Source organism: Patagioenas fasciata, chromosome 7 (genome assembly GCF_037038585.1).
Source record: "Patagioenas fasciata isolate bPatFas1 chromosome 7, bPatFas1.hap1, whole genome shotgun sequence".
NCBI lineage: Eukaryota > Metazoa > Chordata > Aves > Columbiformes > Columbidae > Patagioenas > Patagioenas fasciata.
Genome location: NC_092526.1, coordinates 18,615,939 through 18,632,630, shown reverse-complemented (window position 1 = coordinate 18,632,630; position 16,692 = coordinate 18,615,939). Strand labels below are relative to the sequence as shown.

The 16,692-nt window shown below is 36.8% G+C and overlaps 2 protein-coding genes across 13 annotated transcripts in view; one reads left to right on the top strand and one right to left on the bottom strand.

Annotated features, from left to right (window-relative positions):
- LOC136103080 (dipeptidyl peptidase 4) overlaps nt 1-2,815 on the top strand; it is a 57,994-nt gene extending 55,179 nt beyond the window's left edge. The window contains exon 28 of the transcript XR_011739981.1: nt 281-2,815. The gene's annotated coding sequence lies outside the window, so the exon portion shown is untranslated. The remainder of the gene's footprint in view (nt 1-280) is intronic.
- Nucleotides 1-16,692, bottom strand: part of SLC4A10 (solute carrier family 4 member 10) — a 170,205-nt gene that overhangs the window by 13,091 nt on the left and 140,422 nt on the right. For 11 of the 12 annotated variants that reach the window (XR_011739980.1, XM_071810968.1, XM_071810970.1 and 8 more), the window contains 6 exons: nt 10,159-10,264; nt 7,164-7,325; nt 6,803-6,916; nt 6,132-6,293; nt 3,117-3,368; nt 1,814-1,882 (listed from right to left, as the gene is read on the bottom strand). Coding sequence is in view for 11 of the 12 variants with exons in the window: in XM_071810968.1 (XP_071667069.1) it covers nt 1,814-1,882; nt 3,117-3,368; nt 6,132-6,293; nt 6,803-6,916; nt 7,164-7,325; nt 10,159-10,264 (865 nt within the window). In the remaining variant the exon portion in view is untranslated. The remainder of the gene's footprint in view (nt 1-1,813; nt 1,883-3,116; nt 3,369-6,131; nt 6,294-6,802; nt 6,917-7,163; nt 7,326-10,158; nt 10,265-16,692) is intronic. The other variant, XM_071810971.1, reaches the window with a different exon arrangement.

Genomic DNA, 16,692 nt, shown 5'->3' with positions numbered 1-16,692 from the left:
AGGAACCATCCTGCTCATAACTGCATAATGTGTTCTACACAATTAAAATAGTTCTTTTAAAATAGTACTGCCAAGATTTCAAGTCAAGAACTCTTGAAGTTAGGCAAAGCCATACTACAAAGTAGATGTGAATCAATTGCAAATCAAACTGATTGGAAGTTGTTTTTCAACAACTGAGCTCTGCTTCCTTTAGCACACAAAAATCTGATCATGGAGGGATCTCCCTCAGTCTTTTCTCTCATGTGGATGAAACTCCCCTTTTTTTTTTTTCTTCCCTCAGTTTACTGCACCAGACACTTCATCCCAGGCTGCTTTATTTTTCCTGTTGCACTCTCTTTACAAGACCAGGAACAACAGCAAAGAGGAAAAGAAAAAAAAAAAAGCCAAAAGCCAACTGCCACGACATTAGGAATGCGCATGAGAGGTTCTTGTTTCTCAGACCTATTAGGCCCCAAACTGCCTCGAGACTTGTGTCTGCTGCTACAGCGAAGTGATGATGGTAATGCACGCTTTCTCCCTGCATGGATGAGCCATCCTATATTCACACAGTCTTAAGGAATTTCAAGTTTCAGGAATTTTCATTGAGCATGTGCAAACTGCATTTTTTAAAGGCTTATAATTTGGCCAGATTTGAGCATTTTTCTTTTTCACAGAAAGAGCAAAAAGCACATCCTCCCACAAAAGCCATCTTATCAAATCTCAATTCCTTGTCCCAGCTTGGGGGAGGGAGTAAAGTAGGGTGATGCCACCACTTTTCCAAGTAAAGATAGCCAGATTTTAGCATGCCTTAAAAACCGCTTCTCAATAGTGTACTTTCTCATACCCTTGTTCTGGGAAAGAGCTGAACCATATGAAGTTGAAATTATCTAAACCTCAGTAAAAGCCAAACTACACTTTTTAGAATACCAACCCAAATGATAAGAGCTAGGCAAAGGTATAAAAGAAAATACTCTGAATAGAAAACACCACTCAAAAATAAGAGCCAGCTTTGCCCATAAATAGTAGGTAAAAAAGCAAGAAACTTTTAACTCATAATCAAAAATTTAAATATAATGAAAGAAACAGTTATGTATTTGACAAACTTTTGCACAGTATAATTCATGTTTTCATATGTGACTGTTCTCTCTCAGTTGTCTCGAAATGTGTATCAGTACCTCAACTCTCAATAACAAAGGCACACTTGAGAATTCGAGTGTTTGTGTCAGATGGGTTAAAAGATTTGACACCATCGCACTGAATGCTGCAGTCATCCAGGAGTAATGCTGCCCGTCCACTAGACTTGCCCTTCATTCCGAGGCCAAGAATTAAGTAGCATATGACTTGCAACAGTTCCGGGCCTGGGAAATTTATTTGCACAGGAAATATCTTCAAAATGTCACCTGTGTTAGTTTTAGGGTAACTTTGCCAAAATCCTCATACAGATAAAGTTCAACATGAAGCGTACCACTAGGAAGGTATTAACGCAGAAGCTGAAAAGACAGCAGGTAAGCAGGTAAATGAGAGGCAGGGGAGAGGAAGAAATCCTGATAGTTGTTACTCAGTTTTTAGGCTCAGACAGGATTCCCTTGATAACAAGGGTGAACAGAAAAACCTGCACCTAAAAAAATAAAAGAATTGGGGCACATTACTTAGAGGGAATACTCTATGTAGAAAGAATCCATTTTCCTTTTTAATTGAGTCACTTTCAAGAATTTAAGGTTCACAACACTCCTTTAAGATTGTACACAAATGATAATAAAATAATACAATAAGAATAGCTACACATTTTATAGAAAACATCATCAGTAACACACTCTTCATAAATCCATTTTACCTGAATTCCCTTTAGAGATGAGGCACCCATGTAAAGAAATACTCCATAAAGTACTGGCATAGGAATAAACTAGACAAACAAGCAGAGAAGAGGAAGAGCATATTAAATACCATTTAACAACTTTAAATGCTCCTAGAAAGACATTTGAAACAGTTGAAATTCAAAGCGCCATATGCCTGCATTAATCAGACAAGTTGTAAATCAGAGTCACTCAATTACAAATTAATAATGTTTCTCAGAGTATAAAGGAAAAGAAGAATCTGTCTCTACAGTTTTATTTTCCTCTCACAGCCAGTCATTACAATATACTTTATTCATTATTAATAAAATTAACAGAACTACACAAAAAATGAAAGTGATAGATACTTAAATTATTTACTTAAAATACTGTTCAGGAGAGTATCTGGATAGTAAAGCTATAATCCTCAGAAAAATGTTCAAGAAAAAAAAAATAAATGTTCTGTGCTGTGAACATTTAAAAATGGGTGAATGACTCTTGTGGGATGATTTTTAATATTTTAAATATTCAGACTTTCAGTATAGACTGTGTAGGTGAAGGGATATTTCCGTAGCTAAGTGTCCGTTTTAAATACTAAATACACAAAACTCATGTTCTCTCTGTATTCAAAGTGAAGGCTTTATGATATACTTAATAAAATATCAGTGGAAAGTACAAGTTCTAAGGGCTGTGACAACACGCAAATCTAAATTCTGGTCTTACTGAAGTCAATGGCAAAAGTCTCACTCATTTCACAGAGGCCCGATAATTCTTAAAGACAGTAAGTATTCTGTATGTTGATGATATATACGCATATAACTAGACACCAGTTTCAGGACACCTGTGAGCTGAGCTGAGTATGCAGGCAGCATGAGAGAATTTTCATGTTCATTTCCAATAAATGAACCATATAACTTCTCTTGCAACTGTGAAAATATTTTTAAATTAACCAGAAATCACAAAATGTTTTTAAAGTTTCTAAATAAATGCACTTATTGGTATAATTTAGCAAGTCTGTCTCATGATAATTTGCCACAGGCCCGAAGCAGAGACAAAGGGTAAATCTTCTTATACTACAGTTCAATGGTAGAAATCCCTCTGACTTCAGTCAGGCCAGATTTTCATTAAAGGTTTTTGTTTTAAAAATGTTAGATGTCCCTAGCCTTTTTATTATGCAAAATTAGAATTCCACCTTAGATCATCAGTGTGTAACATTATGCTAGTTAATAATGTGCCTGGAACACAACAGTGAAATGTTCAGTTCAGTGCAGTATTCTTTAGCTTTTCCTTACTTCCCCAAATTACCTTCAGGATGCTTGTCAAGAAGACAGATGAGCCCATAAGGACAAAAATCATGAGCCCTGTGACTCTTTGCTCACGGATTCCAAGAAATTTTGGCTGCTCCCCGGGAGCAGAGCACTCTGATTCCAGTTTTAAGCTATTCACATGGGAAATAGAGAGGACAGTGGCTGCAACAAACCACGGCAATCCCATAATAGAGCAAACTCCAAGCATGACTGCCACCATGAGTAGGTCGAGATGGTATCCACATCCTTTCTGTGGAAAAAACGTAGTGACAGCAAGAAGATATAAAACAACATCTGAATTAAGGAGAGCACTCCTGGCAGCCATTTCTAATGAACAGTTAGAGACAATTAAAAAATTTGTGACTTGTGGGAAAGATTAGTTTTCTTCTATGTGTTACCCAGGTTAGGTCAGTGGTGACGGCAAACTGGTTATCTAAGGGGAACTGCTACTAGTTCATAAGAAATGCTGTTATTACACTCATTTCAGTTATGAATTAAGTGTACATGTCATAAATCCACTTTACAATGGGCAAACACCTTTCCTGGTTATAAAAGATACTAATAGGACAATGGAAAATAGATACATTTTGGATTTAAACTCAATCTCTGCTGTGGAGAACAGTGAGTGGAACATCAAGCTCCACTGCCAGCTTTCAACTTCACTAATCTTAATACACCCCCCAGCCATCCTTACACAGGAGGCAGGAAAATATGTATTTTGAGTCTTTCCTACACAAAAATTCTGAAGTTAACATTTGCAAAGGAAGCTTATGCTATAAAGGGCCATAAAACCACATAATATAAAGTTTTTATAGATGGTAAGCATGTGATAGTAAGAAGTTTTCACTAACATACTTTCATCTTATCTAAGAGCAGATACCTGTACATCAAGATAAACTATCATTACACTATACATTAAATTAAACTATAACATGATATTCATCATCAGGTACTGTTTTACTTGTTTCCCTATTCAATACTTAAAATAGTGTCATAAACATTGATGTGAGATGTCAGTACAAAACCTTTGATTTTGAATCATCTCTGTAGTACTGAAACACTCTGTAAATTTACCAACAGGAGCATGTTGCTTTGTTTTGGCAGTAGTGGATAAAAATCTTTGGGCAAATCTGAGATACATTTAAAAACCTGCAAATACACCCTGCACTTGAAAATGCCCAATGGTCTGCATCAAGCTCGGTTGTATAGATATCTGTTACCATAGCTGAGAGGGATATTTCTTTTCAATTTTACCAAGCACCCAGGACGACCACGCAGCTGCAAGCAGGAGCTCAAGCTACATCCCTTTAGAAAGTCAGGTAGGTAGTTATCTCCACAAAATTTTGCAATATGGCAACAAATCCAGTGTCATGGTCTGATGAAACAGTGATGTTCATGCAAACAGTGTGAATATGTTGAACCATAATTTTGCCTGTAAACCCATGCAAATGTCTTTTGACATAAAAAAAGTAACTAAACTAAACTTGGAAGGGTTTGCTACAGAGACTGCCAAAAGCTGAAATGTGCACTATTCAGAATTTGCTATGGGAAGTATAAAAAAAGAGGGGAAAATGAGCTGGAAGCAAACAAATCATTTCTTTCTGAAGACAACTTTTACTTCTAAAATGGGAAGCGTCTGGGTTTATGAAAATGTAAGCCACATATCGAAATGAAAATGCCATCTTATTTGCTTACATTATTTAAAAAGGGGATTCATATAAAGTAAAGAAAATGAAAAGAATCAACTCTAGCAAGCTTCCCTCACTCCCCAAAAGTGCTTATGAGTCTTATCTCCAAGACACATCTTGACAAATTCAGAGATGTGTTAAACACAGCTATTAGTTACACGCACAAGACACTCAAAGAAAGAGTTTAATTCTAAATCCTAACAGAGACACCTTTTTTTACCTTCTGACACATTTATGAGGAACGTATCTGCTAATGCATACAGAATCCGAGAGCATTTCCTCACATTCATACATGATCTGAGGAACCTGACATATGGGAAGAAAAGGAAGCGTAGCAACAGGTGATGCTACACCAGACCCCAGCAAAACTAAAATGCAGCAAGACAAGGGGGCAGCCAGGAGGACCATCTGACTCCCAGATGCCAGTGCTGAAAAAACACATTCCAAAGCTTGGCAGCAAATTCCTGCATCTGTCAAGTTAACCACATGCAATGCTATGGATTGACATGAAGAGCCAGGCTGACAAAGAGGGCAAAAAAAGAACATATCAAATGTCACAATCATCCAAGAAGAGGCAGTGCAAAGTGAAGGTTGCAAATGCATTTGCTAAAGCAACTTAGGATTGGATTGCTGCTTATTAAAAGTATGTCAAAAAAAGCCTAAGCTTGCTGCATATACATGTACAGAAACCTGCTGCTACATTTTGCCCAACAGTTTTTCAGAGGGGTGATGTCCCTTTTTCTCTCTCCATCTGTAGGCAACTAAAGTGTTAGAGAACAGAGCAGGAAGTTGTCCTATGTTGTTTTAAGAACCCATTGTGCCTCTGAAGCTCAGTTTTATTCTTCTTCTTTTTTAAGATAGGAAGGGCATAAAAAAATGGATGGGTAGAACCACAGAGAAGGATGAAGAGAGGAAAAAACATCCTATATTACAAACCAACCCCTAAATAGCTTTTCAAAATCCAATCCAGTAGAAAAACACTGTCAGTATCTGAAGATATAATTAAAATTAAGGTACTTAAGGAAATTGTTAATGTCCAGTTTGGTTTTTTAGGTGAATGGGTATCATACTTCTAATAAATCATAGAGGACAGCATTTTCTTGATTCAGAATCTCTGTTCCAAATCACATCCATAAAGACTTCTGCAAGGCAGCAAATCACTGACACAGGACACAGGTACTACAGAGACCAACAGAGAAAAAGCATAACAATTTAAAGGGGCACTATTTAACATAAAATAAATTAGCATAGTCAAGTAGATGAAGGCACATTACATAGCCTGAAGCAGAAAGCAACAGTGAAAATATAACTATTTGACTGAATACCTTTAGTTTGTGTTCTTTTCTATTGATAATGACAGCTGTGATCTGCTGGTCCATAAAGATAAGGATAGTACAAAGCAGGGCTGGAATTACAGCAGCTATCACTGTCCACCAAGGATTAGGCCCCAAAGGAGAAATAAACCAGCCACGATCATCTCTGGTGGGCTATAAAAACAGTCATGCATGACCAGTCAGCACTCTAAGGATTATTCACATTTTAACTTCACAAGAATACATACAAAAACATTACTAGGATATGATTTCCTTTAAAATCAATCTATGTATGAGCACAGAAAAATGCTAAACTTCCTATGATACCAAAAAGAGAAGTTACATATCATAAAATCATCTGGGATATTACAGACTTGGTCGTATTTGATAAAATTTGATTAAATGAGCCCAGCAAGGAGCCCCAGAACATTATAGTAGTGTAGGATTTGGGTAATTTGAGCCAGATGGGTTCCCACACAGAAAACATTAGGAAACATTAAGGGGCCTGACAGCAGAGGCTCACTTACATGGGCCACTAGTCAGAGAGGTTGCATAGTACTTGGTGAACATGAAAAATTCAAAATAGTGTAACTACTCCCTGATGATTAAAAAAATATAATAAACCCACTATAGCACACTACTTGGTCAAAAATATAAGGCGGTGCAATTTATTAACAAATTACCTTGAAAGCATTTGGAACCTGAAGTTTCGGTGATGGAATCCCAATGGCATAGTCAATTAAAACCATGGACAAAATAGTGAGAAAGACAGCAAAATCGCTGACAACAGATCGTACCTATGAGTATTGAGAGAAACAACAATTTTAACTGAAACATTAATGTGTGATTTAGGATTTATTTTTCTTCACTTTTTCAAGCCATTTTGTGCTTAAAGCTAAAACTGTGCTTATTCTGACATGATGTTCCAACAGAGAAAAGATGCAGTGTCTGCTTCACCAGCAGTTAATTGAATTTGCAATGCAGACGAAATTCAGGCTTACACATGACTACTGACAACTTTTGAATTAAAAAAATGGCACATACCTTTGTTGGGAAGTATCGGCTAGTTTTGAACTGCTTCAGTGTGGATGACAGCGTTACTGTAGAAAAGAATAAGATGACAGACCAGAAGAGGACATCTGGAACATAAGGGCCATGATGACCACAGGCTCTTCCAACAAACTCTCCATGAAATTTCTTACATTCCTATCAGAGAGAGCAAAGCATTATTGTTGCGAAAAATATCCATGCTTACACTGGTATTTTCTTTCCAATTACTTTCCTAAATTGCAAGCAGACTGTACTACTAGAAATAGTTAAAATAATTTAAAAATATTTATTACTGTAAAAATTAAAACTCACTAATGTTTGTATCTAGTCTGCGTGGAAAACTCTCAAACCCCCAAAATAAACTCTTAAGAGAGATCAGGACCATAAATAAATTCATTAATATAAACCCAGATTTATTTCAAACTGATCAAATACACTTATTTGTTTTCTGTTTACAAACAGAGATTTGCACTTCCTAATTCCTTCCAAGACAGGAAAGTGAAGTTCAAAAGCTACCAAGAGAAAGGCTGCTCCTAGTGCACTCTCAAAAAATGATTTTTTGTTTTAATTTCATAGGCAAACCAATTCAAGAAAAAGCTACTTAGCATGTGCAGTATTAGCCTAAAAGCAGACCAATACATTTAATACCACATGGGGGCAGCACATTCCACAAATTATCTCTTTCTTAAAATGATCTGATAAAATGCAGCAAAATTCAAAATCTGTAACATTCATTCTATCCAATATAAAATATGATCAAATACTCAGACACACTAGAAAACGTATCTAGTAATTCTCCAACACCATCATTAGTTGTTTAAAATCATAGTTGTTCCAGGCAGAGAAATAATGAGTAGCTCTAAAAATGTGAGCTACAAGCTCTGGACTTGCAACCCTTTCCTTCTCCTTCCCGAATTCCTTCATAGATATTAAGCAAAAAGAAACACAGCACCCAGAACCAGAGATTCCAGCCAGCGATGACCTGCCAGATCAGAATCTTTTAGTATCAAATGAACTGGGTCACTGGCTCATCAGACTCCCATCACAACACTGTGGCTTGATATGTTATGAAAAACTTTGGCCTTAAACAATGGCTGGTTTGGAAAAAAACACAGTTGCTATTTGATGACTGTGAGACAAAAGAGTGCAAAACTTTTTATAGTGGTATAGCAGTAAGCCTGGGATAGCTATGATGCACTTCTAAGTGACGAAATGGAGGGGGGGGGAAATAAAAAAAAAATATATCAGGAGTTATAGAAGAAATTTGTAAGATTCTGGGACATCATGTAGGAAACTTGTCCTGGCCTGAGCTAGACCTTGATGTTGGCACAGCACACGGATGAATTTCATCATACACCTACTGAGAAAGATTTTGTTACCGTCAGGATTAACACTTTGCTCACATTTGTTTAGTCCCAGATAGCAAAACAACTTGTTGGTCCTACTGTTGGTTTTTAGAGAGTGCCAGCCTAGATCTTCAGAAACTTGAAACTTCTAGATCATACACAACAAACAACAGGAAGAAACGAGCAGTGAAGACGACAGCGGTGTAAGACTGACCAAATATTTATAGGAAACTAGGTCTAGTCTTTTACTCCATTTCTCCAGAACAGGAGAATTGAAGGTTTCTGATGATGCTTTCAAGATATAAATACATGAAAGTGTGAAAAATTTTAGTTATTTCTTTGACAACTATAGGGGCTAATGGGAAAAGTCCGTCAGTTTTACTGCCACCCATGTAAACTCAAATTTTGGTAACAAGCTTTTACAGAAGTTTTAAAGGGTTTTATATAATGCAGCCTGTCTTTTACATTTATAGTTAAAACAAAATCTGTTATTTTAAATCTCCTCAGCTGCAAATGTAGTCTGAAAAACACTGTCAGGGATCTGAGAAAGTGAGAGGAGGAGTCTGCCCCTGCACAGATGCTCATAGAGTGTGCTGCAATTTTGAGAATATTCATTCTGGATTGCTGGAATCCCTCAGGCCAGCAGTTCTCAACTTCTTCTCTGCTGTTGCCACACCAACAGAGTTGAGGAGCAGTCCCTGCTTTCAAGACAGAGCAGCCATGGAAGGCAGCTCTTGCTTAACACATGATGGGAGGACACCAGTTCTACATTTCTGCCTTTGAAAGAAAAAACTGGGCTGGAGATGGTCCACTGGATCAGTTTTTAAGCATTTCATTTGGTTATGCCTATGATGGGGTTAATTCAGTTATATTTTTGAGAGAACCCTTCAGGTTTCTGGTTTTTGCACTCACTTCTCTTTGTCTGTGTAATGAAATGATCCATTTGTGAGAAAGTGGTGGTCTGATCTCAGTATGGCATTTTAATCATTGTAAATGCTGCTTTAAAGAAGGCAAACCTGAAGTAATAAATCCTTTAAACCTAGACAAGTGTACACAAGTGTATGCAAACTCCCCAAACTGTTTATAGCTCCCCTAACCACCAGGAAAAAAAAAAAAAAAAAAAAAGAAAAAAGAAAAAAGATTACGCATAACAAGGAATCCTATGTAAGAAAAATTTGGTCACTGAGCAGTAACTGTTACAGAATCTCTCCCCTTCCTCTCCTTTATAGCCTGAACAACCGTAAGAATGTTTTAGAGGAAATAAATGCTTGCAGAGTCTTTCTACACAAGGAAACTTTGGTTTTGCCATCTGGCAGAATTTAGGACAAATCCGTTGTCATTTGACATGTTTAGACTTAATCTCAGTCAAACTCTTGTGCTAGTGTGTCAGGTTTCCAAAGCAGGGCACAAAATGCACATACTTGCTTTAATGTGTACTATCAAAGGCTGCAAAATGCTTACAAAAGGAGATAATGCTTCAAAGTCTATGTTAACCTTTGTTCAGTTAAGCATATTTTATGCTTTATTTGAACTAATATGATCAGAAAAAAACACGGTATTTTTTTCAATATAGTTGCTGCAGTAGGAGAGAAAAAATTATTTAGCTTATGCCTTTATTTATTAAGTTCCAATATTTCACTTACTGATACAGTTAGGTTCCCCCATGGCACATCAGATGCAGATATATTGTAGTCCTGCCAGTATCGTAAGGTTTTATTGCTAGGATGTTCTGGTTCCACACAATTGCATCTGAAAAGACAAAATAATATTTCTTCCTTATTAACAAAAGAAGTATCATATATTAATCCAAATTATCAACTTCATGACATATTGAAATTGTGATCTACTTTGCCAGATAATTTTACTTCAAATGAATTCATGCTTTGAAGCAGTTCATAGTTCTGTAGCTAGTGCTATTACTAGTATAATTTGCCGTGAGGTGCATGTGCATATATAGTACGTAATGTGACATATTTAAATGACTGTTCACAGAAAGTTTTTCCACCTATTTTGTCCTATTCTATTGATACTTCCAAGCACAGTTTGTAATATTGAGAACATGCCAGTCCTGTCCCATCCCTTACACCTAATGCTTCCCTACACAGGTATTAGATACCATGCACAGTTCCAGGCTGATCCACTTCCCAAATGCAGTCTGTATCCTCTTTCTTCCTCTCTACCAGAGGCCTCCGTGTGCTAAGCTGTCAAACTGCCCGGTCAACTGTCAGGGCTCTGCAAGATCCCCAGCACCAAAGGCTCAGGGAACTTCTGTGTCCATTGTTTTTCCTTTCCCCACAGCTGCTTTAAGAGCATCCTTTTCATTTTCAGTTGTGGATTTTGACATACAAAATGTGACGAGGCACTGTGGGAGGACAATACTGCAAATAGGAAATTTAAAATCGAAATAAAGTCTTTAAAGCCTCTGAAGCAACAGTGGGGGGCTTTTTCTTTTGACAAAGCCTTCAAAATGTGCAGGATACTCTGTAGGTTCCAAGATGGCAAGTGTGCTTTGCAGTTCTCTTTAAATTAATTCTACTTTTAAAAATCTATAGTACTATCTATCCTACTAGTATTTTAATGTGCTTATGATGGCTGCAAATAAATTCTGTACTCTCCTTTCCGATAAAGTTTTCAGGAGTAACTGGGAACAGGATAATGTCTGACAATAGAGTGGAGAGCATACATTTGCACTCCATTTCTAGAGGAGTATCAGTTTGTTCACTTAGCTATGCCATCTATTTTCTCCACGACTGTTTATCTTTCCACAAAATGACAATTCTCATCTAGATTTGTAGTATCTTCTATACAAGACATTCTACCATCTACATTATGAGTACAGAATAGTGCCACTATATTTTGATTACAATACTATACATGTGACAACAGCTGCATTTAATACATACATAGAGATGCAGGTTGTCTTTGTGCAACTCCTTGTTTTTACCTGAAATGCAGCTATTTATAAAAGAAAGAAAAAGCCCTTACAGCTCATGAACAAAAATAAATTTAAAAAAAAAAAAAAAAAAAAGGCACAACAGCATTCAGAGAAATAGAGGGCCTGAGCCAAAAGTCATTGAAGTAGACTGGATCTTTCAAACATATTTAATATGCTTTGGATCAGGCCCCAAGTGCAGAATGAATGAGTGTTCAATGTGTAGTTTAAAGTATTATAAAATGGGTTAAATGAAGCGCATCACTACTAGTGAGCTACAGTAGCATAATAAAGTCAAACAACGGTATGTCTATGTTATTGCAAGGGAGTATTCGATGTTCATGCAACAATACAGAGGTGGCTATTTCAGGTTACGAGTGTTTCCTGTGAGCACAGGAGCTCCCAGCCCCTGGTGTCCATCGCTGATCGCAGACTGGCCAGACGCTGGGCGATGGCCCATTGGGGTTTAATTACAGTTGTTCAATCACAGTCACTTTCTCACTAGAAGGGAAGACTGTGCATGTCACCAACACTACGTGGCACAGCTACACTTGCTGCAAACTGCAAAATTACATTTAAAAGTTAGAGAAGCCAAAAAAATGGTTTCCGTAGCCAGAAACGCAACATTTGAAGCTATAGCTTAATACAGCTCAGGTAATTCACCTTCAGATGAGATCATCACCCTCTTTATTTCTCTATCAATACCACTTCCCTCACAGCATTCCAGTCTGGTCTTTACCAAGTTTCACAGGCATTTACCAACGTAAATGTAAATTTACCAATTGTCCATCAGCAAGCAAGTCACTTGTGCAAACTGCACTCATGCAGACCAAAATCACCCTGCATCCAGCTTTTGTCACTGAATGGGTGCAGAATTAGGTCCTAACTGCAAAGATCAGATCCTGCTTTCTACTGAGAAGATCATTATTATAACATTATATTGGTTTTAATATTTCATGCCTTTTGGCAACACTGAAATGTTGATGTGAGATTGTATCACAGTATAACTGTCTTCCAGTATCCCACTAATCACTTAACATTAGAAAAATGTGAGATAGTAAGAAACAGCCTGACCAGCACAGAAGACAATTGGAGGTACCATTCGGTGCCAGAACATAAAAGAGTATCTACCAAAACATGACAGTTCATTACAGATGTAGTTACTTCAATGATGACTATTTCCCAAAACAACTGAACTGCAAGGAGAAACTCACATGAGTGAAATAAGGTTTTCTACTTTAATCTTTTAAAACTTTTAGTCTCTTTCATTGTCATTTTTTACTCTGAGAGGTCAGCTCTCATGAGAAAAAGTAAAACACTCTGAATTGTTAACCATTAACTCATCTTTCTCTTCTCGTGATGAAATATTACTCAGAAGGCTGGAATAGTAAAAATGTTATCACCTCTTGGAGGTTCAAATAATACTCTAACATTTTTGTAAAATTTTTTAAATTGCTGAGCCCACTACAAGAGATCTATGTGGAGTTTATGCCATTGCCAATGAGCAATAGACTATACATACATACACCTGTATTTTCCAAGCAACATATTCTCCTCCAAATATAGTACTAACTTAGCAACATACTCTCATGTCTTTCAGTGATAAGGAGTCAGCAATCATCTTTCTTATGCTAAAAGATACAGGATGATTCATTTGATCCTCTTTTATCATTAATTTTGTTTTAAAAGTAAGGTATTAGAATATATGCATGTCTTCTTTTTGTTGCATTTACAAGGTTGAAGGAACGCACATGAATAGCAGAATGCTATGCATGTTTAGGTTGTCTCCAGATATACCATTTTCATGTGAATTACGGGCACTTGCATAGTTCTTCTGTTTGTCTAACTGTTATAAGAAGGGGACAACAACAATAGCATAGATGACTTCTCTGCTGTCCCACATCTACAACATCTGCATATGCCTGGCATTATATTTACCATATTCCTTCCCATGTCAATATTCATAATGACAAAATCAAAGTCTCAATGGAGAAGAGACTGGAAACAGAATAATTAATACTGATGAGAAATGGATTTGTCAGTTACGTTCTATTCTCAGTATCATGAAACCCTTTCAAAGCACAGCTGCCACGGCAAGACAAGATTTTTTTCTTCATTTATTCATTAGATCTGTCAGCCTGAATTAGACCATTGAGTCATTAAGTTAAGTAGCCCATCTCTGACCATCACGAACATCAGTAGGCATCCATGTACATTCTCTGAAGTTGGAAGTCTACATAGTTTAGTCGGTGAAGCTGAGAGGGAAAACAGAAAAGCCTATAGAAGTACCTAGACAATGCATTCAGCAGCACGAGAATTTCACACCCACATAGAAACAGAGAGATAAATCAAGGTGGGAGTGGTGGAACTGACGTTACAGTGAAGAAATCTCAAAGAATGAGATTTCTTTGGAGAGCACATCAGGAGAACGCTGTTCTGTCACAGGGAAAGTCTAGAAAACAGATCTATAATCATACTGTAGTTTTGTTAACCCTGACTGTCACTCATAAATGTTGACCTTTAACGGGCTGCCTGGTGCCACTAATGCATTCTGTGCATTCTTAGCAGTACTGCGGTTTGTAACTGCCATACACAGAAGCTAATTTGCTGAAAAGTAGTGTAATTACGTGGGATATTGACAATTCATCTGAAAGCTTTCACTGAGACATAGTTTTAGGATGTCACTTCACCCTGCTTCCAAAGTTAAAACAGCATACACTTCAGTACGATGCTCATTCAGAAATAATATACTGTAATACACTATAATGCTATATGGTCAGCTTAAGTTTAGATTGTTTAGGTGTAGTATAACAATATGTACTGTAACAAAACCACCCAAGGATTATATGTAAGCATTTCTAGATTTGAAGGCATTGTGTAGACTATATGTCAACTACAAACTGAATGCTGTGGAGAACTGCTTAACAAGGAGATCTGTTTCCAAAGTGGAGGGGATGAGTAGTAGGAAAGAATGAAGCAACGTGGGCACTGCCTGGGCTCAAAAGAGGGAGCAAGAGAAAAGAGTCAGTTGGGTTGGGCAGACATAGGGGAGTCCTAGAATAAATCAAATATAGAAAAATAATTTCTAGATTCCTGGGTTTGCCACAAAGCAAAATGGAGCCAGCAGTTGAACTCAATGATGGCTGTTGCATGGTTTTGGGAAGAAGAGGGACATTCTTAAGGAAAGACACACAGGATTTGGCACAGTTACTTAACTGCTGGGGGAAAAAAAAAATCTATAAAGAAGAGGAAAAGAAAATCTATATTCATATCTACATTCAAATATATCATTACAGAAGCTGGAATTCAATTACATGCCTCGGATCCTAATGAGAAATTCTGTGCTTATCATCACTAGCTCTTCTCATTCCACTTGCAGGTTAAGGAATACAGGGCATAAAATATAATTTGAATCCAATAATAATGCATTTAGATTAAGTTATGTAGATAATGAAAGATTTAAAACTTGCTTGTGCAAATAGTGGTGTGTACAAAACAAATTCTCAGAATGCTGTCTAGAAGCAATGGTTTCTATAGCCTGCAAAAGATACTGAGATTGACATGATCTTGGCTCCTTAATTACATCAGAGTGGGATTTTCTACTCCTAATGCGTAAGTGCATGTCAATACCAAGACAGATTGCAATATGCATATTACCATGCCAAGATATCACTTTAAAATTATTCAATGTAATCTGTTAATAATTGAGTAACTTCTGGTAAAGAATTATTAAAAACAACATTAACTCATCACTCTGAAAAAAAGAATTAATAAAAAACAAAAGGTATATAAGGCCCCAAGATCTAAGCAACCTCATGCTGAGAAATAATTGATCTTCTGTATTCTAAGATAATTATCTTAAAATGCTTGTGTTTTAAAGAATACTGGATTGCTTTCTAAATCATGTTCCTTTCATCCACAATACTTGTTTCCTTTTGAGAACCTCTGTTTTTAATCCACCCAGTTGTAAGGTTCTCCTTTCCTAGCAAAAATGATATCTTAGTATTTAATATACACATTAAAACTGATGTGCATCAGTGTTTCAGGCAGAATTCACTAACTGAAGATATATTTGCTACAGGGGTAGGAAAAAGCAGGAGGAGGAGAGTGCAGAAATAAGAGAGTTGCCATGCCAACCTACAAATGCTAATGGCATGAGAAATACAAAAAGGTCACAGTAAAACAAAAAGCAAGAAAGAAAATCCCAGATCAAAAAGTATGTGTATTTGATTTAATAAATAATGCAGCTACTGTAGTTAACTTCCTTCAAAACAATGCCGTTTAAAAAGAAAAAAAATGCAGTACAGTAGCACACTGAAAATCAGGTTGTCTTTGTCCTTCTTATGATATAGCTCTTAAATCCCTTACTCTTTATCACTCATATCATAAAGGTGGTGTTTTAAGAAAAAGCTATACATGAATGCTGAAAGGATTTGCCTGCAAGTACCTCACCTGACAATTAGGGCTAATATTTCAACACAGAGTAACGAACAAGTACAATAAAGAAAATGAGCTAAAAGTGCACTAAGACTAGTTCTGCATTAATTAGAACACGCAACAAATGATACTTTTGTCTTTCTGAGACAGAATTCTGTAACAAGCTCAAACTCCTATCTTCTACCTAAATGTTAAAATAGTATATACAAATTTTTAAGAAATCCTTTAGAGACACATTCAGCTGATTTTCAAACATTTGGGTCTTCTTGATTTCTAAACATTCTTTCTATAGTCTTTTAAGGTTTGTTATGGCAGATACTTAAATATAAGAAGAGATGCATGCAGTACAGTCTTCTACATCAAACTCCTGCAACAGAGACTGTTTATGACAGAATTCAAACCCACCCAAAATACAGAATGGGTTTTCTTTCTCACTCTAAATATGGTTCCAATCTGGTTGAAATATCACCCATTTAAAATTACTATTTTCTACATCTTTCTAGTACTCCAAAGGACAGTACTAACCACATGCCAATGACTTTTCCCAAGTCAAACTCCTGCACCAGGGCAAAGGCAAGAGCACTGGGATGTAGACGAATACCTGCAGACATTAGAGCATCCTCGGACAGCCCGTGGGAGAAAAGAAGCGAAGAGGGCTGGGCCACAGCGCGCACTGACAGCTGTGTACAGAGTCCTGACCTATTTATCATGAAGTTTTTGAGTGGGCAACAGGCAGAATACAGAAAACACAGAAATGTTACAGTGTAACCTGAGTTTTCTAGAATAAAACTGCAGATCCAAGATAAAG